The sequence below is a fragment of the Drosophila eugracilis genome, unplaced genomic scaffold (assembly GCF_018153835.1).
Source record: "Drosophila eugracilis isolate 14026-0451.02 unplaced genomic scaffold, ASM1815383v1 contig_509, whole genome shotgun sequence".
Taxonomy (NCBI): domain Eukaryota; kingdom Metazoa; phylum Arthropoda; class Insecta; order Diptera; family Drosophilidae; genus Drosophila; species Drosophila eugracilis.
The window spans coordinates 34,514-61,653 of record NW_024573382.1 but is presented as its reverse complement, the minus strand read 5'-3'; the positions used below and the strand labels follow the sequence as shown (position 1 = coordinate 61,653).

Below are 27,140 nucleotides of genomic sequence, written 5' to 3'. Positions count from 1 at the left end.
ATTCTGGAAGTGATTAATATTTATTAGTTTACTTGAGTTATATTTCTTCAAAATACTATTTTCGGTTACTTAATTTTTTTTTTAGATGAGCAAATTTGTCGATGCATTGATTCCCTAAAAAAGAATTGATTTATTTCGCTTATCCAAAAAGATCGATTAAATCGATTTAAAAATCGAATTGTTTACAGCTCTACAAAGTACCGCTAAGATGCCATCTGTATGATTTGAGTATAAGCCAGTTTCTATCTCACTGTTTTATATCGGATGAGTAAAATTGGCTGTCAGTCATTAAAATTAACACAATACTGTTCCATTTAGCGTATTTTTTAAACGTACTTGCTTGTATGTAATGACGACCATCTTAAATTATTATTATTAATTCCTTCCCACAAGCATTGGCTTACAAAATTATTTAATATATTGTTTATGATGGTGGTTCCATCCAAAAATATCACGCAGATTTGTGCTAGTAATCTGGATCAACTTGGATGAAAGATAATTGTAATAAAAAAATAAGAGTAACGAGCTACTCATGTTATTTTTTAAATGATATTTAACAAGTTAATGTAGTAATCATTACATACTTTTGCAACAGCGGCGAGTGTGTGAGATAACGTGTTGGTGTTTGTGTATGAGAAAGGCTGACATCAGGCGTTAGCTGTCCAGCGATGTCCCCAGCACATCAATCTAGTTAACGGATGGAAGCATACCAATTACAATTACAATATCACCCCCAACGGCGTGGAATACAGCATCAGCACGCCCATCGGTACTTTGGCCCATCTCATGGAAGAGGATCACACGCGGGCGGAATCGTTAACTGGACCAGATGAGGCGACTACGTCTACTGGGGGTGGGACCTCCCGATTTTCATGCTTTCGCGGCTGCAGTGACATTATCGCGTATTTAGTAAGTCTGCGCAGTACGCCGGAAGAACTGCAGCAGCGGTACAACTCAAAAGAGATTGACAAGTTTTTGGAGAAGGAAAAACACACATTTCGCAGACAGGTAAGACTTAATTAAAAACCCAATATCTTCAGTATCTTGTGACTAAATGAGGTTAGTTTGTCTCGTGCCTTAGTTCGTGCAAAAAGTAAAAATTCGAATCCGTATTACTGCTTATCTAGGAAAGATTAAACCAAAATGTATACCCAATATTTTAAGTATTTAAGCATCGTAATAGTATTGTAGGTTCAATAATTGGATATACAAAGAAAATGTTTAGATACAATACATATGCATCCTTAGCTGAACACAAAGTCATTTAAAGTTTTACAAAAGAAATTTTAAGATTTATTGTTTTTTGCTAAATAGGCACCTTGGCCCTTGTCATTCTTCTTGTCGGCTTAGGAATATTAACCTAAAAAAAACTTTTCAGTACATTTACATATGGTTCCATATAATATTTTAATAGGGCCCAAACTGCTTTATGAAAAATATGCACCTACCAAAATTTTAAGCTCGTTATTCTGTGTTTATCGGGCTTAAAGATAAAGCAAAAATAGTTAGGACACATCTGGATATACATAGGTATTGAAGAAGACCCAGTCTTCAAGGCTGCAGGACCACCAAAGTGATATTTTAAAATTAAGTTATTTATTAGGTTTAACCATTTATTAAATATATCAAAATACCATAAGATCAATCGCAATATCAGTTGTACTTTACTGAATCGCCTGAAGATTCAGGAACGCTCATATGTTTTTAAACTATGAAGTTCTAAATTTCTTAGTCAGTGATCTTAAAAGAAGAGATAATTAATTTTTTTATTTTCTAGCAGTTAATTTACTCAATACCTTGTAAAACCAATGCAGGCATTTAGAATTCTTATACGCTTCAGTTTTTATAGCCAGTTTTTGAATATGAACATTTCGCGCCTCTTGTGTGTTTACATTTTAAAAGTATTTCAACTATGCAGAAAGTTGGTCTCTATGCTTGCAAAATTAATTTTAAATGTTCTTTAAAATTATTGCAAATAATTGCGAAATAAACTATTGGGTATTTTATAACGAGGATTTAATATAATGATCACATTACGAAAACTTTTTTCTTCTACGACACAGAAGGGTTGAAAATTAATTGCTATTTTTATCTTCATCAATTGCTTTTTTGTGCAGAGCCGTTTTCGTAATTTTTTACTTTGTTAAAAAATGTATCAAGGTTTGATTATGTTTGATATGATTCTATAAATCCTCTTCGTTCCCTTTCGAATCGGCATTTTTATCACAACTACTCAAGAAAGAATTAAGTTACTAGCGCGCCCTCCTCGCTTTGCCAGGCAAGTCGGGGGAGCCCCGGGAACTGCAAACGTTTGAATTTGAATGGCATATACGTCGGAATTATTGGGATACGTGGCTACAGTTCGTCTTCACCTTTGAATATTCTAGTCAAAATGGTAGTTACGATAACATTGTTAATCAGTTTCTTGACTAAGAGCCTGGTTCCATTCCAAAGTCGTGGTGGATTTATATTTCGAAGGAGAATGAGTGGTAAGCCTATTTTCAATGTATGAACATGTGGTGGCAAATCGAGCAAATTCAAAAATTCAATTGGATAGTTGAAAAGTTTGTCCTGATTTTTCACAGTATCGATGGATTTATGTTGTTATTTCGAAAGGTATACCATTCAGAATAGTGATGTTGATGGTGTTAACATCAACGTTTTTGGCCGCCAATATAGCTGTTTGGAGCAGAGCATTCATTTATGCCACCTGTTTCTAGATATGTTTCACAACTTATAATTATACAAAAAAAAATGCGGTGCCGTGTACCGTTCAAAAAGGTCGAAAGATTTTTTTCTATGACTTATCTTAGCAGCGCTGCGACTGCGTGTTGATAGCGATAGAGAACGAAATGTAATGAGGCGAGCCGAGCAATCGGCGACTCGCGAGCGCTTATCTCGGCTTGTCTTATAGATAAAAAAGATTATTCAGTACACCGTGAGGCTGAACAAATTGTAATCCATAATTTTGGTATTAGCTAGATGACTGCTGCCGACAATAGCCACTGGTAATTTTTGTGATTCTGTTCAATGTTTGGAAAAACTTTTAGCACCAATTTGAATAAGCTTTTCTGTGATCTTACAGAAGTTTGTTGGTAAGGTGATAAGTTGCGTAGATTCATCAATTTCCAATATTCATTAACTGTTTTGCAAATATTTCAGCCGATGCATCATGCTGTAGTTGTACACGCATGTTGGTTTTCAAGTAATTTTTGTAATGACGCAGGCTGACCAGCAGGCTAAAATCACCAGACAATAAAATTAGTGCTTCACCAAAAATCACAGTGTACGAACAACCGCTTCCAATTCTTTCTTGTGAGACATTGTGCATTCGTCCAAACCAATAATTTGACACGTTTTGAAAACTTTGCCCATTCCATAGAATTTTTTGATGTTGCATATTGGAGCCATAGTATTTTGTAAAATCAATGGTATTTTATAAATCAAATTCTAAAGGAGTTGCCGCAATTCCAGATGATGCAATGACCAGTGCAATATTTGGTGATTGTATGGTTGCCAAAATGAGCGCTAGAAGAAAAGACTTCCCAGTACCATCTGGCGCATCTATGAAAAAATATCCACCGCTTTGTCCTGATCTCGATAGGATCAATGTTTGTTTCTCGTTGCAATTCACAATCATTTGCTGGTCGGGTTGGAGCAGGGATTCCCACTTGCACCAGTGTCTTGACCTTGTGACCTATATACTTTATAGGGTCTTGTCTAAGACCCTATAAGGTATATATATTCTTGATCAGGATCAATAGCGAAGTCGATTGAGCCATGTCCGTCCGTCCGTCCGTCCGTCCGTATGAACGCTAAGATCTCAGGAACTATAGCAGATACAAAGTTGAGAATAAGCATGAAGATTCCTGGGGTCCCGGAACAGCGCAAGTTTATTTAAGCATCCTGCCACGCCCACTCTAACGCCCACAAATCGCGAAAAACTAAATGGCTAAAATCTTGGGAACTATTACAGCTAGAAATTCACTATGAATAAACTTTGGATGCCAGCGCATCTTTTAGTGGTTCTATTATCTGGCCACACCATCAGTTACTCTACATGTTTTTTCTGACAAAAGGTTACGCTTTGGAATTTTCACGTAAGCAAAATGAATATTTTAAAATTGTATAAAACAGTAACGGGCATCTTATAGTCGTGAACTTGGCTAAATCATTTATTCTTTTTTTTTTTTTAATCGAATAATGCACTTAAAATGGCATCATAGAATCAAAAAGTTTGTTGAAGTCTGTTTTATTCCTATTTCTATATTATTATCTATTTTAGGGCTTTAATCGTTTTTGGCTTGTCTACATAGACTAAAGACTTTACATAACCTCGTTTGTAAGTCTTTTCATGATGAAATGACAGAGTATACTGAAAACTTCTCACTTTGACAGATGACATTTGGATCCCATTACCAACCAGTGCTGTCAGATCTTAAATCGTTATTGCGGCTAAACTAAGAAGGTTTATTCATAAATGTAAACGCAATATTACAAACAAATATCACAAAAACGGATCACATCCAATTCCACATATTGCAGTGGTGGTTGAATTCTGGTTGGGATCCAAAAGCTACATAGTCTTGTCTTTATTAGTTGATCACGCTGCACTTCTGGTTTAAGCTAATCCCTTGTAACTATTGCCAAATTGACACGCACCTTATTACAACAAGATCATTAAGGAAAACATTGAAAATTTTTGACGAATTTACTTTATTTTTACTCAAAACTATCTATTTTGATCTAACTGGGTGGAGTGGCCTTTTTTGTGAAATGCTCCAATAAAAGGGCAAACCCTTATACTTTTTTTTAAAGCATTCTGAAGTGTATTTCTGTCTCCAAATTCAAATTAAGCTTTAATTTTAGTCTTTAAAGACTAATTTCTAAACTAGTACTTTCATTGCTTTATGAATGAAAACGTTAAAAACTTTTTTAAACTCACCATTTTCAATAAGATTCCCTAGATGTTCTACCTACGTCCACAGAAATGCACACTTCTTAGCGTTGAAAGAAAATCTGATATTATACGCAAGGTAACTGATCCCCTAATCTTATTGTAAAGTATGCCTTTACAACAATATACCAGTAATCATATATAATATTCAAAATATCTAGCTGGAACCATTCCTCTTTATTTTAGCCTAAACTGATTTATGCTACAAATATCTTCAGATTGTAAAGATAACATCAAACATTTTTCATTTAGTGGATCAAAATGACAAAAATTCTGGTAATGCGAAATCATCTTCCTAAGAAATAAATTTCGCGCCCTTTTTCGTTGATGCTTCGATTTCTTTCGATAGCATTAAGCCGTCTGTTATTTGTACAGCGTTTAATATCTGTTCCACATTCCATCCATTCGTATTAGGCGATCTTTTACCGATCTTATTAAGAATTCTCACTGTGCTTGAAGATGCCATTCGGATAGTACCTTCAAATTTCTTATTACTGATAATAATTTATTGTGTTTATACAATTAAAAATTGTAATATGCAAATTTTGTTTTATATATTTTTTTCCTACGTTAAATATGTATTTCCCTGATTATACCCGTCACTCGTAGAGTAAAAGGGTATACTAGATTCGTTGAAAAGTATGTAACAGGTAGAAGGAAGCGTTTCCGACCCTATAAAGTATATATATTCTTGATCAGGATGAATAGCGAAGACGAATGAGCCATGTCCGTCTGTCCGTATGAACGCTGAGATCTCAGGAATTATAAAAGATACAAAGTTCAGATTAAGCATAAAGATTCTTGAGGTCCCTACGCAGCGCAAGTTTATTACAGCATCCTGCCACGCCCACAAATCGCAAAAAACTAAAATTACTGAAATCTCAGGAACTATTAGAGCTAGAAAGTTGAAGTTCAGAAAGTATAATCTTTAGATGCCAGCGCATCTTATAGTGGTACTACTATCCGGCCACTCCCACCCATACGCTCAAAAGATGGTTTTCGGATTTTCTAGAAAAGCTGATATCTTTTTACGATGCTCCCAATGCGAATTGTTAACTATTTATTACACCCGTTAGTTGTAGAGTAAAAGGGTATACTAGATTCGTTGAAAAATATGTAATAGATAGAAGGAAGCGTTTCCGACCCTATAAAGTATATATATTCTTGATCAGGATCAATAGCGAAGTCGATTGAGCCATGTCCGTCCGTCCGTCTGTATGAACGCTAAGATCTCAGGAACTATAGCAGATACAAAGTTGAGAATAAGCATGAAGATTCCTGGGGTCCCGGAACAGCGCAAGTTTATTTCAGCATCCTGCCACGCCCACTCTAACGCCCAAAAATCGCGAAAAACTAAAATCGCTAAAATCTTGGGAACTATTAGAGGTAGAAAGTTGAAATTCACTATGAATAAACTTTGGATGCCAGCGCATCTTTTAGTGGTTCTATTATCTGGCCACACCCACTACGCCCACCAAGCTCAAACGGTTTTCGCATTTTCACGAAAACCTGATATCTCGGTAACTAAAAGTGATAGAAAGTTCGGATTAAACATGTAGATTTTAATGATGCCCCAAATGCGAATTATTTCTTTCCATTTAGCTACGCCCACCCTTTCGCCCACAAAACCCGAAAAACTAGCAAAATTAATATTTTAAAATTGTGTATAACAGTAACGGGTTTCTTATAGTCGTTTCCAATTTGTTGATTTGGCGTTTTTGTAAAACATGTACATACTAAAAGGCTGCTGGCCCTTAGACAGGCTTTGTTAACCATGGATAATATGTGGTCGGAAAATGTAAGTTTGGCATCCAATAGGACACCTAAGTTGTCTACTAGCTTAATTCTATCTAGGGTTACACCACAAAGTGTATAAGTGGATATTAACGGCTTAGAGCGACTGAAGGTCATTGCTTTACCTTAGAGCCGTTAAGATTTAGTAAGTTTGCAGAGCACCAAAATTGAAAGTTGTTAAGGTCAGATTGTAGTTTTCTCTGGTAGCACGCATCATTATATTGAATACAAAGTTTCACATCATCTGCGTACATTAAAATATAAGAATTTGTTAAAGCGATTGGAAGGTCATTTTCGAATAATGTGAAAAATAGCGGACCTAAATGGCTTCCCTGAAGGACACCGGATGAAGCATAAATCGGACCAGGCAAGACATCTTCAAATAAAACACGTTGCGTTCTACCAGTCAGATAACTTTCAACCCACTTAAGAAGATCGCATGGGAATCCGATTAAGTCAAGTTTATGAACTAAAAGTGAGTGATTTACAGAGTCAAATGCTTTACTAAAGTCAGTGTAGATGACATCTGTCTGAAAACTTTTTCGGAACCCAGTAATGACATAAGAGGTAAATTCAAGTAAGTTTGTAGTTGTAGACCGTCGAGTCATAAAACCATGTTGATATGGTGATATTACTGATCTACACTGGTGTTGCAAATGGGGCACAATAATTTTCTCAGAGTTTAGGAATTGCTGATAATTTAGAGATACCTCTATAATTACCAGCATCCGAAGTTTTCCCTTTCTTGTGTAAAGGAATGATGAAGGATTCCTTCCAAATAGGGGGAATCGTAGTCGTTTCAAGCGAGAGGTTAAACAGTTTGAGAAGAGGATTGCAAATGGAAGACGCGCAGTACCTAAGCACACAGCCGGGAACGCCGTCGGGGCCCGGAGAGTAGGTCGGCTTAATACTCTGAAGATCCTTAAGAATACCACTCTTAGATAGAAAAGGTCGCGTGACGAGGTTCGACTGTGGAACACCGTAGACATAAGGCTGCCTAGCGGTTGTCGAAGGTGAATATGTGGTTTGAAAAAACTTGGCGAATATATCGGCTATTGAGCCGTTGAGTTTTCAAACGTTAGTGCTGAAGGAAACGTTTTTGGTCTACGCTTAGTCTTAACGAAATTATAAAACTGTTTCGAATCCTGTGTTAATTGGGTCCTACAACGAGCTAAATAATTTTTATAACACTGAACGTTATGCACGGTACAATTTGACCGATCAATTAAGTATTGAGAGTAACTAAGCGGAGTTCTAGTTTTTAAGTATTTGTTCTGAAGCCTGAACTTTATATTTTTTAAGGTGCTTAAGCCCTTGGTATACCAAGGAGGGTTATCCGTTCTGGGCGGGTACCTCATCGGAACAAATATATCAAAAATTAGGTTTATTGCATGGTAGAATATGTTTAAAGCTGAAGTCATATCATTGCATGCGTAGAGATCGGACCAGTCAAAATCAGATATAAGAATATTAAGTTTAAGAAAGTCTGACATGCTAAAACATCAAACCTTTTTGACAGCCCTAGTAGGCTCAGTCGCTTGGAGTGGACCAGCATCGATCGCCAGCTCCAGAGTGGGATAATAAAGATCTTCGGGGCGTGCAAGTGGTGAAACCCGGCCAGAACTTGGTTGAGCACATTTTGTCAAATTCCACCGAGGGGACGCGAATCTTAAATGATGATACTATTCTATTATAATGATATTTAAATTTAGTTATGTTATCCACCTTAATGTCGGCTTTCGTTCTGGCTTGTATGTATGCCAATACGTCTGACTCAGCGGTATCCTCGTAAAGCCGGGAAACAAATATATGTTTCTCAGGTGGGATTACCTTTAGGGGCTTTGGTGTAGCAGGTTCTAATCCTGCACCGCCAGTGGACGCCGGTAGTCCGGGCACGAAATTTCCCTGCAGTGTATCGGGTGAGTTTATGTTAATGGAGATTGGCTCTGTAGGAGCCAGGAGCCTTGAAGCAGACCAACTATCTAACGACTTCCAACCATCATGTCCAGAAAATTCGGATGCCGAATTTTTCGTACTCACCGGAGTGTTGGCCAATGGCGTTCCAAACACGGCGACACTTCAGTGTTCTGAAGGTAAGAAGTGGGAGCGAGAAGGGAACTAGTGATCTGCGGCACACAAGAGTTTGATTTTTTACGCTTTGGAGACTCATTTAACAATTGGACATTATTAAATTGGGTGTCCAGCGCCGTGAGCAAATCGCTGGCTTCACGAAAAGCGCCGAGCACCTCACGAAAACCATTTTTTGTCTGCCGCATAAAAGATCTCATTTTTCTTTGAGTCCCCCGACAACTTTCACAGCAATAATGTAAGCCGGAATCGCCTCGGGCCAAAACGTCCGATACGGTGGCACGGAAACTGGCACATTTGGCATGAACCATATTATCACAAAGCCAACACAAAACGCTCGGCTGGTTAGTTGTAATTATTTTGTTACAAGATTTTAAGTTGCAGACAATTTCAGACATAATGAGTTATAATTATTATTTTTAAGCACTATTTAATCGAAAAAAGCACACTGTGCGAGAACAGAAAAAGAAGAATAAAAACAAGATAAGTTTTAGATATGCACACTATAAGAAAAGTGAGGGAGCGGGGGAATAGATTGAAATCAAGATAAGGTATAGATAAACAAAACGAGAGAGGCGCGAGCGGGAGAGGAACCGTTTATCGCAAAAAACGAGAAATAGGAGAATGTGAAAATAATTTAAGTAAATTGAGAGTTTAAACAAAAGAAACAAAAGCTACACAGTTTAGTTCACTGCGCGGAAGGCAAACGGCTGAAGGTTTTATTTATACATAGAAATTCGTATCGGCTTTAAGCGTATATTCGTAAGTAGCCAACAAAGTTAACGAGAGTAGAAAAAAACACGTCCGTTCGCTTCGGAAGAGAATTATCTTAACGACGAAAACATATATATATTGGACGAAACAATAAATATTTAACGTAATTTTCGTCCTCACTTCGAAGTCTGTTGTTGTTTTTTAATTTATAAACAGAAAGACCGCTTAAATATTTTCAAGGCTATATTGATTGATTTGAACTTTATTTTTGTACTAATACTAATACTAATAATTATATTATATATTATATTATTATTATTAATATAAGCATTTCGCTAACAATCTGATTTTTTGGAAAACTAAGTGCTGGACTAACTGCATGACCTTTGGTTATGTGGGGATACGCCTAATATATAGATTAGATTTGAAAATTATTAGGAATTGGCCCGTGTCAATGTTCAATTTATAGTTGAGCTGTTTTGTAATAATGGTATATAAACTACGATCCTAGAGGTGCCAGTGCCACTGGACGGATATGTAGCAGCACTGGTAGTGTTGATACAGTGTCACCTATCATTATTTATTTCAGAGTATTTTTGGCTGGTCCAGATCAACTTCTTGCTTAATTTCGGAATTTGGGTGTCTTCTAGGAACAGCGGTGACGGCCGAGTGATAGGATGCCAGTACATCCCATAAACTTCAGTTACTAGCTACGTTTCCCATCACCTGGATGGTTCTTCTCATTGGCTAACTCATGACGGGTAGGTTATCTCTCATCAACCAGACCAACACTCCTTCACTAACGTGTAGAGATTCTGTTTTTCACCTTGCTTCCAAAACAAATACTTCAGTGCCTGGTTTTACATTAACTAAAATGGTTAAAGTAAGAAAAACAGTTAGTTAGTTTTATAGTTAGCGCTGCCATTGCTGAATGCGCACTACATAAAAATATACTGAAAGGTCGAGTAACCTCAAATGGTGATTGAATGACAAATCCATTCTGCTCACAGAATATTTCTTGGGTAGATCAGGAACTGTCTGTGTGTCAATCTGTATAAAAGCTGATATCTCAAAAATTATTGAAGATACAAAGTTCGGATTGAGATGCAAATGCAGCGCAAGTTTATTTTAGCGTTCCAAAACTCACACTCTAACGTACACAAAATGTGGAAAAACTAAAAACAGTGAAAACTCAGAAACTATTAGAGCTAGGATGTTGGGATTTAAAATGTATATTCTCGAGATGAGGTTTTATGGCCTACATTTATTAATAAATGGTTAAATGATGTTCCAATTTATAAAATTTTTGGGAAATAGACAAAAAATATTTTACAAGGTCAAGCCAAATCATAGATTTGAATATTATGAACTCACGAGTTTTTTGTGCAATTAGTTGCTTCCAGCCTTAATCCCATCTTTCTAACTTATTTTGTAGACATTAAATTGGGAGTGGTTTCATAGTTTCCGAGATCTCTGTGTTCTAAGGTAAACCAATCTTGCAGTTGGTTGGTGGGCGTCAAAGTGTTCGTGGTCGGGTCTGTAAAAAATTATTGGCATTTTAAGAATTACATGCTTAATCCCAACTTTCTAGCTCTTACTGTTATTAGTGTTTTGTGGGCGTTAGAGTGCACGTGGCAAGCCACTGCAACAAAGTTCCGCTGCGTAAGCCTCACAAAAACTGCAGGCTTATAATAAAACAGGCTAAAGCAGGCTTATAACAAAATACCCCAAAACAATAAAAGGATCCCTGTCCGACAGAATAATTAAAGCTGATTTTATTGCTGTCAAATGGTGATCATATAAGTTATGGCCAGACATGGCCAGAGGGGGGAGTATTCCCCCGGATATTACCTAGTTAGTGATATCTGCATTCTCGTGTTTCCAGTTACAAGTCCCTTCGTCCTTCGCAGCTCGCAAATTAATTTCAACGATGCTACGTTAAAATAAAACAGTAAATCGTGTTTACACGTTACAATGGTTTTATTAACAATTGATAAAGGTGTGCTGGCTTTGGGGGTACAAATCGAAGTAAGTCTAAAACATAACTTAGGCTGGCTTGTTGGCTGCATAACGCTGGCGAGCGGTTGCAGCGGTCCGATGCTGACAGCAGCGGTTTTGGGGGTTTTGGGCCAAAGTGTTGCTAGGCTCCAGGTGCTGGTGTTGCATTTCCGTCCGTGTGCAGGGGTAGGAGAACCTATAGCTGAGACAGCTAGCGATCGGTCAGTGCTCTTCCATTGTCGCGCTGCTGATAGCAGCGGTTCTGGATATTTGGGCCAACGAGTTGCTAGCTCTGCATTTTGGGTTGGTCGCAGCGATGGGAAGGGGTAGCGGCAGGTATTGCTGAGGCAGCTAGCGGGCGGTCAGTGCTCTTCCATTCTCACGCTACTGCCGTTGCAATTCTGCCGGTGCAATTCTGTCGTTGACGTTCTGTCGCTCTGACGCCGCTGACGTTTGGTGTTTGCACTACCGCTGCTGTGTCTCTGCTGGTCGTCGGGCTGGATGAGTGGGGTGATGAGGGAAGTCGCGGAGTCAGGTATCCGGGTCGAGAGGCGGTGAAGGGAAGGGGGCGTTTGGCCGGTGTTAACTCCTCCCCACCACAAGATCTGTGTCCCACAGATTATTAGGCTTTGGTTGCGGGTTCCAGAGTATCCTGCGCTTCCAGGTTTGCAGGCGGGTCTCGCAGTTTAGGGATTCCTTTGGTCGACGTTATCTTTTTCCAAACGATGAATACCGTTGTCATAATGGAGAGGGCTATGACTATCTCCACTGAAAAGGATATCCAAATCTCATCTGACATTACAGATAACTTCTTTAGGTTTTCCGTGCTGAATTCGTGGACGCACTTTTAACGCCGGCAGAGGATTACGTGCACATGAAATTATAGATTCTTATAATAAAATAGTTTCTTTGTCTTAAGCCTAATGTTGGTGTTGGTGTTCTTGGTATTTTGTTGTATTATTCGTGTGTTCTTATTACTAAAATTGTCGATTCTTACAATTAAATAGTTTCTTTGTCTTAAGCCTAATGTTTGTGTTGGTGTTCTTGCTATTTTGTTATTTTGTTTTGTATTATTCGTGTGTTCTTATTAAAAAAAATTTATTTGATGTGGTTCAATGTCATTTTAATTAATTGTTCCCCTGTTATGAGAGGTTTTTTGTTTTTGCTTAACTTAAACTAAGAATTGAATTATTGAGTTTTTCTATTTATTACTAATGTTTATTTGTTTGTTTGTGTATGAAGGAGGTTATGAGTCAGTGAAACGTTCAGTACGCACTTTTGTATAGATAAATTTCAATGTTTTGAGGAGTTATGATACACTGTTGCCAGTCTTCCCTGTCGAGAAAAATACAAACTGCATTGTTGATCAAAAAAAAATTTAATTTCTTAAATGGGATTTATGAAAGATTTTTCCCGACCTTGTTTTGATAGTGACCTTTCGGTCATCTTCAACCTCCTCCGCTTTGAATCGCTGCTTTTCTTTTGTTTTAATCTGTTTATTGGCGACATAAACGGTGTCACCTTGTTCATAGGAAATTGGGTCGCCTCTATTTTTATTGCGCCCATTATTGGTTAAGTTTTGTTTGTGCTCAATGAGGCCTCGAATGTCCTCAAGAGTTTGCTGTTTAAAATTAGATAGCCCCTGATAGTTTATTCGGGAAGTTCGGTTGAAAAAAATGTCAACGGGTTTTTTATTTGTCACCGAGTGGACAGAGTTATTGTATCTGTCTACAACAATTGAGATAAGCTCGTTTGGCTTAAAGGTGGGATATTCGCCTTTCAAGCATCGATATATTTCCATGAAGGTGGAATGGAATCTTTCTACCTGACCGTTTACTTCGCTTTTCTGAGTTGGGGTATGGTATAGCTCAATGTCTAAAGTTCGAAGGTAGTTTAGGACAGTTGGGCATAGAAGGACTCTTTCGTTATCAGTAACTATCATTCTAGGCGCCGTAAAGTAATGGAGTGCATCCAATAGTGTTTCGCGAAGATGGATTGCTGATTTCGATTGTAAGGGGAAAAGTTTAGCGAATTTAGAGAATTTGTCGATGCAACTGAGATATACTTTTTTCTCCAATGTGAAAACGTCGATATGAAGTATTTCACATGGGTAATTAGGGATAGGAGTTGGCTGTAGTGGTGGTTTATTTGGGTGCCTGTCATACTTGTGCAATTTACAAGTGGCACAGGTTGACAGTTGCGTGCGAATAATGTTAGCCATCCGTGGGAAATAGTACTTTTCTAGGATCTGAATGCGGACCTCTTTTGGGTTTCTATGCGCTCTGCGATGTTCTTTTTCGATGACTTCGCAAATTTGCTCTTCGTCCGAAATATCCTGAACTAAACGCTGTGTTATGCGGATTTTAAACAATTTAAAACTCTGAATGCAACAGGTTTGAAGGAGTTGTAGGTAATCGTCCGGAATTTTAATCCCATTGATTACTGAAGGTTTTAAGTATTTTTTAGTGAGTCTAGAAGCTTAGAAGAGGTAATGTCGTTAATTGGAATTGAGTGGCGCACGTATCCGGCATGTGGGTGCTCACATGAGTAATCGGATAGGCCTGGAAGAAAAATCAATTGATTTCGGTAGGCGTTAATCGGCGTTTCAACGTGGGGGATTAAATGAGATGCGTCTTGAAGAGCGCTATGAATTGTTGCTATAGAATCTGACTCGGAGGCGGTATCGGTGCCAGAGCCCAGATGGTTAACGTACGTTGTAACCCTTGAAAGTGCATCGGCCACTATATTCGACTTCCCTGGTTTGTATATTAGTTCGCAATTGTATTCCTCAATACGGGACTTCCAGCGTTTTAACTTGGCGTTAAAATTTCTATTGCCCAGGGCAAATGTTAAAGGCTGGTGATCGGTGTAAATCTTGATGGACCCGGCACCATACAAATAAGACCGAAGATTATCTAAGGCCCACACTATGGCGAGCATTTCCTTTTCATTGGTGGCATAGTTTTCTTCCGTCTGAGTCAAGGACCGAGAGATATACGCTATTGGCCTATTGTCTACTTGAGAAAGGACTGCCCCGATAGCATAATTCGACGCGTCAGTAGTTAAGTGAAAGGGTTTAGAAAAATTTGGAAATGCCAAAACCTCTGAGGATGAAAGGATAGATTTTAAATCATTGAAGGCCTTCATCGCGGCCTCATCGAGTTCAATGGGAACTTTTTTCGACTGTGACGACTTAATCCTAGCGAACTCTCCTCGAGTCAAATTAGTTAGTGGTTTCGCGACCTTTGCATAATCTTTAATAAATTTCCTATAGTAAGATGTCATGCCGAGAAAACTCTTTAATTCCTTTACATTGGTAGGTGGTTTCATTTTTGAGACACCCTCTACCTTTTTCTCGTCTGCTTTGATACCATCAGCAGTTACTACATATCCTAAGAATTCAACGTGAGTTGATAGGAAATTGGTTTTTTCTAAGTTGACCTGTAATCTGGCTTTCTCCAGGTTCTTGAAGACAGCGCGAAGGTTTTGCCAGTGGCTTTCATAGTCCTCACTGAAAACTATTATGTCGTCTATGTACACGTAGCAAATTTTGCCGATATGTTCCCGTAACACATCATCGATCATTCTTTGAAACACCGCTGGGGCATTTTTTAGACCAAAAGGAAGGCGAAGAAATTCGTACTTCCCATTCATTGTAGAGAATGCTGTTTTTGGGGTATCAGACTCCAACATATAAATCTGATGGAATCCCGAGGTTAAATCGAGAGTGGTGAAATATTTGGCTTTCCCTAGGCTTGCCAAAATGAAGTTTATGTCTGGTATAGGATAGGTGTCTGCAATCGTGACAGCGTTTAAGCGTTTGAAATCAATAACCATGCGGTATTGTTTTTCTCCGTTCGGTTTGGGTTTCTTTGGAACTACCCAGACCGGGGAGTTATAGGGACTTTTAGATGGTTTGATGATCCCATTCCGCAAGAGTTCCTCTATCTGTCTATCCACTTCCCCTCTCATGTTGGTAGGGTAGGGATAGCTCTTTGTGTATATAGGGTCTGAGGTGCTTGTGCGAATCTCAGCCCTAACGCTTGTGTCTACGGCCTCTCCTTGTGAGAGTGGCTCGAAGATTTTGAAATATTCGCTAATAAGAGCGTTTAAAGCTTCCTTTGCAGACTCAGGGTGCTTTTTGTCTAACAGTAGGTGTACATTTAGGGATTTTTTGGCAAGAAGGGGAATCTTGATATCGGGTGATATTGTTAGGAGGTCATTTTTCCTGTCGATCAGGGCTTTTAAAGTTCTTAGGGTGTCGTCTCCTATGATGCCGTCAAATGATGTTAGTCCGGGAAGGACAAAAAAGGTGAGAACGGTATTGTTCCCAATCGGCTTAAAAAATTGTCCAGTGATGCAATGCGTTATTTTAACATTACCCCCTGCGGACTGAACGACAAACGGTGTGGGTAGTGCTATAGAGCCGGCGGAGTTCTTGGGGCTTATAAAATTATTGTTAGCGCCGGTGTCTATTAGAAATTGTAGCTTGGCCCCTGTTTTGGTCTCATACTCTATGTATGGTATACTAGAGAGGCGTCGGTCATAAAATTTTGTTCACCATCGCCGATACACTGTATCTCCTCCAAGGGAGTGCAATGTTCTACCCCTTGCGATGGGTGTTCCATCTCCTCCCCCTCATTACCAGAATGTTGTTGATAACACTCGTTGGGAACGGGGTCTGATGATGGAGTGGACTGGATATGGTAAAGCCTTTGGGCTTTACGGAAGGGGTTTAAATTGGAATTAGTGCTCGGGCTTCGCTTGATGCCACCAGCCTCTCCTTGACGCGAGTTAAAGTTTGATCTGTAACTTTGTCCTGAATGATTTGACTCATGTTTAATTGCTCTAGCTCCCTGGAATCTTGGGGGGCTCTGCGGGCTTCCGCTGGGAGCAAAGTTGTGTCCCGAATTAATCTGTACCCTATGATTTAAATGGTTATTGTTAAACTGATTCGTCTGGGGGAACCTTGGTGCGATAGGTCTATAGTTCTGGGGACTTTGGCTAAAGGTCTGTCTAAAAAAGGCGCTCTTGGTGCAGGGTTCCTCGGTTCCATTTTTTGTAACTCTAGGCAAATAGAGTATGCCTCGTGGACGTCCGCAGGCTTACGGATTATCACTAGCCTAGAAGCGTCTCCGTTTACTCCCCTTATAAAAGCATTAAGGGCCTTGTCCCTTTGACCGGCAAGAAAAGCATCGGTTATCTCTGCAGAATAATTCATGCTCATAATTTTATTCATTATGAGCGAGACATGATTATTGATTCTTAGGTAGAAATCGTCCAGTTTTTGGCCTCCCTGGGTCATTTGAGCTAGTTCGTACTCAAGCGTACCAACGTCTCGTTTATCGGCAAAGTGTAATGCCAATACACGTTTGACCTCTGCCCAATCGTCTTCCCGCACGTTATAGGCATTGAGTGCCATGTCAGCGTTGCCCCTAATTTTTTGCCTAATCTGAATAAGGACTGACCTATATAGGGGTTTCTCCCGTACGACCTCGAAATCGTTAATGACGGATTGAGCCCTATTAATCCAAGAGTTGTATTTCTCGGAATCTCCCTCGAAAGTCACGAGCTCCCTTACGCAATCCGGTACGGCGGAAGACTCCTTGAGTTTGTACTCCGTACGCGGGCGCATTAATGGTAGCGGTATCTCTGGTACCGGGTTGCGTCGCTCGAAGTCAGTTTCTAAAACGTTCACCCTATTTCCTATTTTCCTAACCTCTTCCTTCATGCTCACCATCTGATTGGTTAAGGCCGAAATGGTAGCATCAAGGCGGTTTAAAACTTCTTTCATTTCCTCCATTTTTATAGTTAAATTTCTCTCAGGTTTTTTTTTTATTTAATTTTGGATCGAAGCAGGGAATTTAGCAACAGTTTTCCGCGTTTTTGTTAATTAATTTCTATTTTACTTGTATTTTTTTATTAGCATTAACAGACGTGGGTTTAAAGAATCGTTTCACTTACCCTCAGTATTTTCCTCCTTTTTCTTGTTTATGTGGTTGTAATCTTTCAGTGTTTCTAGTATTTCGAAGTCTTCTGTTTTCTTCTTACAGGATTATTATTCTTAGTATGTGATTTTCTTTTTGTTTGGGAAAAAAAACAAAATTGTAATTTTCGTTTGAGCGTTGTGCGATTTTTAATAAAATTCGTGTTTTCTTTTTCTTTGTTTTGGTACTTTATTTTTGTATTTCTGTGTAATTGTGTTTATCGGCGCGGTGGTCCGTATTTATCCGTTTTGGCATTGTGCCTACTAAGGTACGGTTGCCACACAATCCACTGGGCAGCTTTTTCTGAATGCATTCCACATCCGTTAGCCTTTCCAGCAGATTGCCACTTACACGACACATTTTTTATAATTGGAAAAAATTTTCTTGTTCTTTTTTTTAATTTAAAATTGGTTTATAATTTTTGCCGCTCGCAAATTAATTGCCGCAGCGGTTGTCTGTGTTTATTTTTTTTTAAATTGCAATTTTTTGCACTACCGCTGCTGTGTCTCTGCTGGTCGTCGGGCTGGCTGAGTGGGGTGATGAGGGAAGTCGCGGAGTCAGGTATCCGGGTCGAGAGGCGGTGAAGGGAAGGGGGCGTTTGGCCGGTGTTAACTTATATTATGAGGTCACAACCATACGGAATGTAGGAACAATTTACAAAAATAAATAAACATTGAAAAAAGACGCTTACAAATTAAATTCATATTACGTCAAGTCCTCTTTGATGTAAGACAAATCCTCTTTGATTTAAGACAAGTCTTGGAAACAGCTAAAATGTGCTCGTTTAATTTTGATATGTCAGAAATCAAAAGAGCGATGATAAGTTTATACACCACATGGTCACAAGCGAAGCTAAATCGAATGAATAGTTTCCGCAATCATTAGATTTATTGTGTTGTTAGAATTGTGTTTTTTTTTTAGAATACATTATAAATTAGCTAACAAACACTTAAAATCGGAACATTTTCAGAACAGGGACGTCATCGGCAGTTTTTAAACGATATAACGTTCAAGCATTAAGTTTCGCTGATTAAGTTATTCATGGCGTCAGTTTCTGATACCAAATTTTTATTAAATAAGAAAAAGCGCTTTAGTCGAGTGCCGCGACTATAAGATACCTATCGGGAGCAGTTATTTATTTTAAATTAAAATCACTGTTTGTTATTTGATCAGCATCTTGTCAACCAAAATAATTCCGACTTGCATACATGCACTTTTGCGATCTCCAAACGCATTTTTTGTTGTAATCAGAAATCAACCGGGTTTTTACGAACAACTCTACCATGTATACCAGAATTGTGCAGGGTGTTCCGGATGGTTGGGAACAAAATTTTTTTCTGATTGCTTCTCTAGGGTTTTAAAAATTGTTGTGGATGTAATTCTGGTATTTTGTAATGACGTATTTACAACTTTTCAGATTTTCTATTATTTTTAAGTTGAAATTAGTTAATTTTATGCTTAAAATATATGCTCGAAATGTATATCTTTCATTTGAGATATTACATTTTAATTTTCGTTACGTATTTCTTGAGATATTAAGGAATAAACTTCCAAATCATGGGTGTACGAATAAATTATGTGCCGACTGTATATTCTTGATCAGGATCAATAGCAAAGTCGGTTGAGCCATGTCCGTCTGTCCGTCCGTCCGTTCTATGAACGCTGAGATCTCAGGAACTATAAGAGATAGAAAGTTGAGATTAGGCATGAAGGTTCTTGGGGTCCATGCGCAGCGCAAGTTTATTTCCGCATCCTGCCACGCCCACTCTAACGCGTCTGTAATATTATTATGAATGCCTTCGTTTGACCTTGTATAACTTATTTCTGTCATTATCTATCGATTTACCAAAGATTTTTTTAAATCGGAACATTGTTTCGCTATTTATGAAGAATGGGCAGTGACGTCACTATCACTATCGCTGAAATCTCGGTAACTATTAAAGCGAGAATGTCCTTCTGTCCGTCTGGAGGTCCAGGGACAGCGCAAGTTTATTTCGGCATCCTGCCAGGCCCACTCTAACGCCCACAAATCCAGAAAAACTAAAATTGCTGAAATCTCGGGAACTATTAGAGCTAGAATGTTGACATTCAGTATGTAAAATTTTTGGAGGCCAGTGCATCTTATAGTGGTACTATTATCCGGCCACACCCACCCATACGCCAACCAAGCTCAAACGACGGTTTTCGAATTTTCAAGAAAACCTGATATCTCCGTAACTATAAGGGAAAGAAAGTTCGGATTAAGCATGTAGGTTTTTATGATGCCCCAAATGCGTATTGTTTTTTTCCATCTTGCCACGCCCACCCTTACGCCCACAAAACCCGTAAAACCAAAAATGGGAACTAAAAGAGCTAGAAAGTTGGGCCTAGGAATATGTATTTTAGAGAAGAGAAATTCGTAGAGAAGAAAATATTGGTTGATATGTGGTTTCATCAAGGCGGTGCCACATGCCACACGCGCCTTGATTTTTTGTATGTTTCCGTGAAGTATTTAGTCTATGTAGACAATCCAAACACGATTAAAGCCTTAGAGGATACCATAACACACGTGATTCGTGGGATACTGGCAAAAATGCTCAAGCACTATAAGCTTTTTAATACATCTTTTTAACCGCGGCACGTTTATGCGCTGCTGATAGCATAGTAGCTATTCGATCTTTGTGTTTTCACTCTGTATCACATTTAGTGTCTCGCTTTACCACTTTGGCAATGACAAGTAACTTATAATTGTTTTCGCTTGCGAAACAAATAGTTGGCATTCAGTTCTGATGCATCGACACTCTTTTAATCTATCGGCAGGATCAATTTATAATTGGAAACTTTATTTTTTGTGTATTGGGTGATTCTTTTTACAGGACTCACATATGGATATTTTGTCGATTATCGAATCATGTTGAATCTCTTATACAATTCTTTACCGTGTTTTTAAGTCGTTATATTAAGCTGGTTGTTGGGATGATGAAACGTTATGTCAAACGAAGATTTAAGGAAGCTTCGATCATATAGTGGTTATATCTAGTGCCGGTACTTTCCAACAATAACTTTGCAGTATCACACTGCGGATAACTGCATTTCCGAGTAGAAATAGTAATCCTAGCTAGCTGAACTTTATCAATACTTCTTCTTATTTTCTTGTTGTAGCCGTGAAACTTTTTTAATATTTAAATAAAACCCGTATGCTTGTATCCTTAATTTAATTTAATTTATTAAAACTTGCCCTTTTAACGTCTAAAAAGCCAAATAACATGGAAAGCCGGAAGCTGAATTAGGCGAAAAATATAAAAATTCAAGCTTTTAACGTATAACAAGCTGATTCGACGGGAGCAAAGTTATAAGATTTAAAAAAAGAGTGAGAAGATGAAGATGAAAAGTCGATAGCTCGGAGGAATCGCTGTCGAAAACTATCTGCATGTAGCAAGAACGTTGAGATGTTTTGTCGTTAACTTGTTGCTATATGTGTGCATTTGTACAGCAAAGCGGTTAAAGAAAAATATGAAATCAAATACTTAAATTATTTTTAGCTTCCTGACGGATTTGTTTAATACAAAGTTGGGATTAACATGTAGTTTTTTATAATGCCCCCAATGCGAATTAGGTTTTCCCCATCTGGCCACGCCCACTGTAAAACACATTTTCATACTGCCAATATATCTATATATATTCTGACCCTATAAAGAATATATATTCTTGATTAGGATCAATAGCAAATTCGAATTTGCTTAGTCTGCGTATGAACGCAGAGATCCCAGGAACTATAAGATGTTGCCATTATCCGGCCACGCTTGAAAAACAGTTTCCTCTTTTTGTAGGAACTCTGATATCTCGGGGACTACGTAAAATAAGTTTGAGATTAATCTTAAAGTTTATTCGATGAAGCTACCAAAGCGTATTATATTAACGCAACTGGCCACGTCCGCACTAACGCCCAAAAACCGCCGAAAACTTTGGTGTCCATAATATTGTGATGTGATATATGATGTGTTTCTTATAGTCGCGGCACCCGATTATAGCGTTTCTGTTTTTTTAACAGCACTGGAAGAGTGTGTCAACTTATGATTTTATTGTGATGTATACCAATATAATGTCAATCTGCTCATGGGACATTGTCTTCCATAAATTTATTGGTGGCGTTAACAAACGGGTGAAGTGAACTGATGGGCATTCACTGGGAAGCGTTGCATTTAGCAACAACAAACTAATCTCCGACAAATGTATTTATTATTTTGAATTTACAGTTATTCTGTCGAATATTCAACTTTTAAAATTGAGCATACTCATAAAAAATGTGTCTGGAAAAAGAGTGAAAAAAAATCAATACCTAACCCCTTAATAATATACACCCTGTTAAGCCGGCATTTGTGAAAAAATTTTCAAAAACCTATCTTCTGAAACCTTATTGTTTACTGTCTGAATTGTTAAGAGTGTAACAAAAAAAATGGACGCGAACTGCCATGTTAATTTCATAATTTCAATTGTTTTGGGATTTTAATTGTAAACAATTTTGTTCTAGGTGAAGCTGCTGCTTCTAGGCGCTGGGGAATCTGGCAAGTCAACTTTCCTTAAACAAATGCGAATCATCCATGGTGTAAATTTCGATTATGAACTGCTGCGCGAATATCAAAATGTGATATACCAAAACGTTGTAAGAGGTACGTAAATATACATTGGACCAAATATGATTTTGTTTGATCAACAACGTTAAAGGTATGCAAGTATTGTTGGACGCTCGGGAAAAACTGGATATAGCTTGGGGAACCGACGGCAGAGAACAGGATGCTAACGAAGCAAAGTTAATGGAATGTAAGGTATTAGAGTCGCCCAGGTTTATTGAATTAGCTCCACAAATTCGACGCTTGTGGCAAGATCGTGGAATAAGAAGAGCTTTTGAAAGAAGACGCGAGTTTCAAATCGTAAGCAATCCAATGCTAAACAACTGAAACGCTATAGTCGAGTGTCGCGACTATCAGATACCCGTTATCGTTACCAATTTTAAAATAATAATTTTTCTGGAAATTGATTTTATATAAAGCATATTTATTAACCGACTGTGACGTCACTGTTCCTGTGAGGCATTATAACCAACATTTTATAATTAGTTACTAAAAAAATATCAGATTTTAACCATTTAAGGTATAGTGGTAGGTATTGACAAAAAAACATGAGGTCAAACCAAACCATTAATCTTAATAAAATAGATACCACAGCATTTTGCGGTTAGTGGGCGTTATAATAGGGGTGGCCGGATGATGAAGACATCTCTAGACATGCATGCGAAATCCAAAAATTTTAGCTCTTATACTTTTCGAGAACTTAGCATTTGTGGTGCTCCTCGTTTTTTGGGCGGGTAGCCGCCGCATACCAAAAAAAAAAAATGGCGCTGCTAAAGCAACTCTAAAATCATGCTAAGCATGCTTCGACCAAACTCAATATAAAGGCCCTATAAAGCATATGTGTTAATGATTTCAATTTGGTCATGTCCATCTGTTCTGCAGTATAATCGCATTTTATTTTAGATTAGCGGATAACTGGAATTAATAAAATTGGAACTTTATTTCACAGTAGATTATGGTTATAAGGCCTTGCATGGGCCAAGAAGTTTTAACAATAGATTGATAAAAAATGATGAAATTACTAAAGTCTTTTTGCTGCTATTTTTTTGAAATTAGCCAAGTAGGCAAACGAAGTAATGGGTAATTTGTAGTCACTGGATTTGACTATAGCTTGTTTTGTTCTTTTTTTTTTATAAATTTTGAATATTCTATTTTTAGAGCGATTCGGTTAGCTACTTTCTAGACGAAATAGAGCGGCTGGCTAAACCGGATTATGTGCCAACACATAAGGACATTTTGCATTGCCGTAAGGCAACCAAAGGGGTTTATGAGTTTTGTGTTAAAGTACAGGTAAGTGTTACAAGTAACCATGAGATTAACATAAAATTTATTTTTGATATTTATAGAACATTCCTTTTGTGTTTGTTGATGTGGGTGGTCAGCGAACGCAGCGTCAAAAATGGACTAAATGTTTTGATAGCTCTGTAACATCAATTATATTCCTTGTATCAAGTTCGGAGTTTGATCAAGTTCTTGCGGAAGACAGGTAAATCCAACAAAATTAATGAAGAGAGTCAGAAAACTATATTGTTTCCGTTACAGAAAAACGAATCGTCTAGAAGAATCAAAGAATATATTCGATACGATTGTCAACAACAGCACATTCAAAGGAATATCAATTATCTTATTTTTGAACAAGACCGACTTGCTTGAACAGAAAGTTCGTAATCCAGAGACTGATATTCGCTGGTATTATCCTCGATTTAGTGGTAATCCACATTCAGTTTTTGATGTTCAGAACTTCATACTACAAATGTTTATAGGCGTTCATCGCAGTGCCAGCATAAGTAGAATTTACCACCATTTTACGACAGCCATAGATACGCGAAATATTAATGTAGTGTTTAATTCAGTAAAGGACACAATACTGCAGCGTAATTTAAACGCTCTTATGCTTCAGTAGCTGTAATTAAATAATAAAAACATGAATATATTGTTTATGTATTATATATATTCTTAAAAAGCGAATGTGTCAGAATGTGTGTTTAATTTTTGGACTCGAGGAAAATTCACAATCATGTAAAAGACATTCGATGGAGTATGTTGATCAACCAAGAGTTTTTAATTGCTATAAAATAAATAAACCGTTGCAGTTCAATTTCCAAATTGTATTCCGAGTTCAATTCAAACCCAAATCAGCTCCGCAACAAAACCGCTCCGAAGCGCATGCGAAAATGAGATAATCAAAACAAACTGGAAACTGCTGATATGCCCGCCGCTGCTCAACCGTCTTTGTTTTTGGTTGCTTGGCCCAACATCCTCCCCCGGTCAAGGCTGGCCCTTCAACAAAGTTCTTAGGGGGTAGCATACCAAGTCGAGACCACCGCACACCTTGTCGTTCCAACAGCTGTCTTAAGTACGGCAACACGGTTAAGTATTACAGAGAGTGGTCGAGACACCGCTTTGTAGAACTGCTGTAGCTCGAAGATTTTATTATACCCGTTACTCGTATAGTAAAAGGGTATACTAGATTCGTTGAAAACGTTGTGTAACAGATAGAAGGAAGCTTTTCCGACCCTATAAAGTATATATATTCTTGATCAGGATCAATAGCGAAGTCGATTGAGCCATGTCCGTCTGTCCGTCCGTCGGTCCGTCCGTATGAACACTGAGATCTCAGGAACTATTACAGATGCAACGTTGAGATTAAGCATGAAGATTCTTGAGGTCCCGGGACAGCGCAAGAGTATTTCAGCATCTTGCCCACTCTAACGCCCACAAATCAAGAAAAATTAAAATCGCTTAAATCTCGCAAACTATTAGAGCTAGAAAGTCGAATTTCAGTATGTATAAACTTCGCATCTTTTAGTGGTACCGGCACACCCACCCATACGCCCACCTAGCTCAAAAGACGGTTTTCGCATTTTCAAGAAAACCTGATATCTCGGTAACTATAAATGATAGAACGTTCATGTAGGTTTTTATGATGCCCCAAATGCGAATTGTTTTTTCCATCTAGCCACGCCCACCCTTATGCCCACAAAACACGTAAAACCAAAAATGGGAACTAAAATAGCTAGAAAGTTGGGCTTAGGAATATGTATTTTAGAGATGCCCTTGCAACGAGTTTTCATCCAGCCACGTCCACTCTAATGCCCACAAACAGAGGAAATCTGTGGGGTCCATAAGATTATAGTGTACGAGGTGTGTTCAAAAAGTAAGGTGACTCTTCAAATTTCGCGAATTTCAAATTTTTCGATTATCGATTTTTTTGTTTTGTTATATTGGTACACTCTTCCCTAACATCTGTACCAAGTTTCAATGGAACATCCTCTTTTGTTTGGTTGTGAGAGGCGTAAAGTTACAAGTTATTTTGCGAGCTCGGCGATTTTTGCTATCGAAAAATATGGATCAAAGGATTTGGATTTTTGGCCAAAAACAACACCACAATAATGCCTCAGCCACCATATTCACCGGATTTGGCCCCATGTGACTTTTTCTTGTTCCCAAAACTGAAGATAATCGAAAAATTTGAAAAATTTGAAATTTGAAAAGTCACCTTACTTTTTGAACACACCTCGTATAACTTCTAAAAGGTTTCGATAATCGAAAAATTTGAAATTCGCGAAATTTGAAGAGTCACCTTACTTTTTGAACACACCTCGTATGTCTTCGTTTGACTTTGCACAACATTTTTTTGTCAATATCTATTGATTTACCAAAGATTTTTCAAATCGGAACAATATTTTGCTATTTATGATGAAACGTAAGTTATAAAGCCTTACATAGTCAGTGACGTCCCTGAGCTCCACCTGCCACTCTCGCGGCTGAGGAGGTTGAGCTACAAAACCTGAAAAATCGTCTGGCTACCTATATTGACCGTGTGCGTAATTTGGAGACGGAGAATTCCCGTGTCAGCATCGAGGTGCATACCACCAGGAACACGATCACCCGCGGGACGACCAATATCAAGAACATGTTTGAGGCTGAGCTGCTGGAGTCGTCATGATACAGCCAGGGATCGTGCCCGAGGCGAGATCGATAGCAAGCGTCTGTGGGGGAGAACGCGGAGCTAAAGGACCGTCTGCACAAGAAAAACAATGAGTGCAGCACTGCTGAGGGAAATCCCCGCATGTACGAGTCGAGTTTCAGTGAGCTGAGCCAATTCAACCTGGCCAATGCCAATCGGAAGAAGATTACTGATGAATTGATCGATATGACCAAGGAATTGAATTGTCAGCGCCAGCAGTTCGAGAACACGCGCAATGTTTTAGAGCAGGAGACATTGTCGCGTTTTGACTTGAAAAGTACCATTCAGAGCCTGAGTGATTGTGTTCGTATTGACGGCTAAATGCCAAGACTCACGATTTTGAGCTCGTACGTGAATTGAAACAGGAACTAGATAACACTCGCGAGCGTCACGGCTAGAGGTTGCTCAGCTCGAGAAGGAGTTTATTCGACTGCGCGAAGAGATGACCCAACTGCAGAAGTACCAGGGCATCGAGGTCTCACTGGATTTGGAAATCGTTGCCTACGACAAGTGTCAGCCAGTGCCAAAGGCAACAAGGAGAACAAGGAGATCGATCCCGAGAGCAAGTTCGTGAATCATAAGGGAACAACAAGACAACCATTGGAGGCTGGCAGCTGCAGCGTTTAGATCTGTAAAACTGATCCGTATTGCCATACTAAAGACAGCTGTTGGAATGAAAAATTTATTTTATTTGACTTTTTTGTGTTATTAAGGAAATTATCTAGTATTTAAGTTGAAACTGGTTATTTTTATACCCGTTACTCGTAGAGTAAAGGGGTATACTAGATTCGTTTAAAAGTATGTAACAGATAGAGGAAAGCGTTTCCGACCCTATAAAGTTTATATATTCTTGATCAGGATCAATAGCTAAGTGGATTGAGCCATGTCCGTCTGTCCGTCCGTCCGTCCGTATGAACGCTGAGATCTCAGGAACTATAACAGATACAAAGTTGAGATTAAGCATGAAGATTCTTGAGGTCCCGGAACAGCGCAAGTTTATTTCAGCATCCAGCCACGCCCAC

At 38.5% G+C, this 27,140-nt stretch overlaps 1 protein-coding gene across 6 annotated transcripts; it reads left to right on the top strand.

Moving 5' to 3' along the window:
• The first annotated feature begins 217 nt into the window (after nt 1-217).
• On the top strand, nt 218-24,116 carry LOC108104159 (guanine nucleotide-binding protein subunit alpha homolog). 6 transcript variants are annotated; one of them, XM_041819267.1, is made up of 7 exons: nt 218-501; nt 596-1,008; nt 22,049-22,187; nt 22,252-22,448; nt 23,307-23,438; nt 23,495-23,634; nt 23,691-24,116. In XM_041819267.1, the coding sequence occupies exons 2-7, from the start codon at nt 787-789 to the stop codon at nt 24,049-24,051; spliced, it is 1,191 nt and encodes a 396-aa protein (XP_041675201.1). In that variant the 5' UTR covers nt 218-501; nt 596-786; the 3' UTR covers nt 24,052-24,116. The 6 variants fall into 6 exon arrangements, with proteins under 6 accessions (XP_041675201.1, XP_041675202.1, XP_041675203.1 ...); XM_041819268.1 differs by having other exon boundaries at nt 22,243-22,343; XM_041819264.1 differs by having other exon boundaries at nt 219-501; nt 22,243-22,448.
• Nucleotides 24,117-27,140: the final 3,024 nt, after the last annotated feature.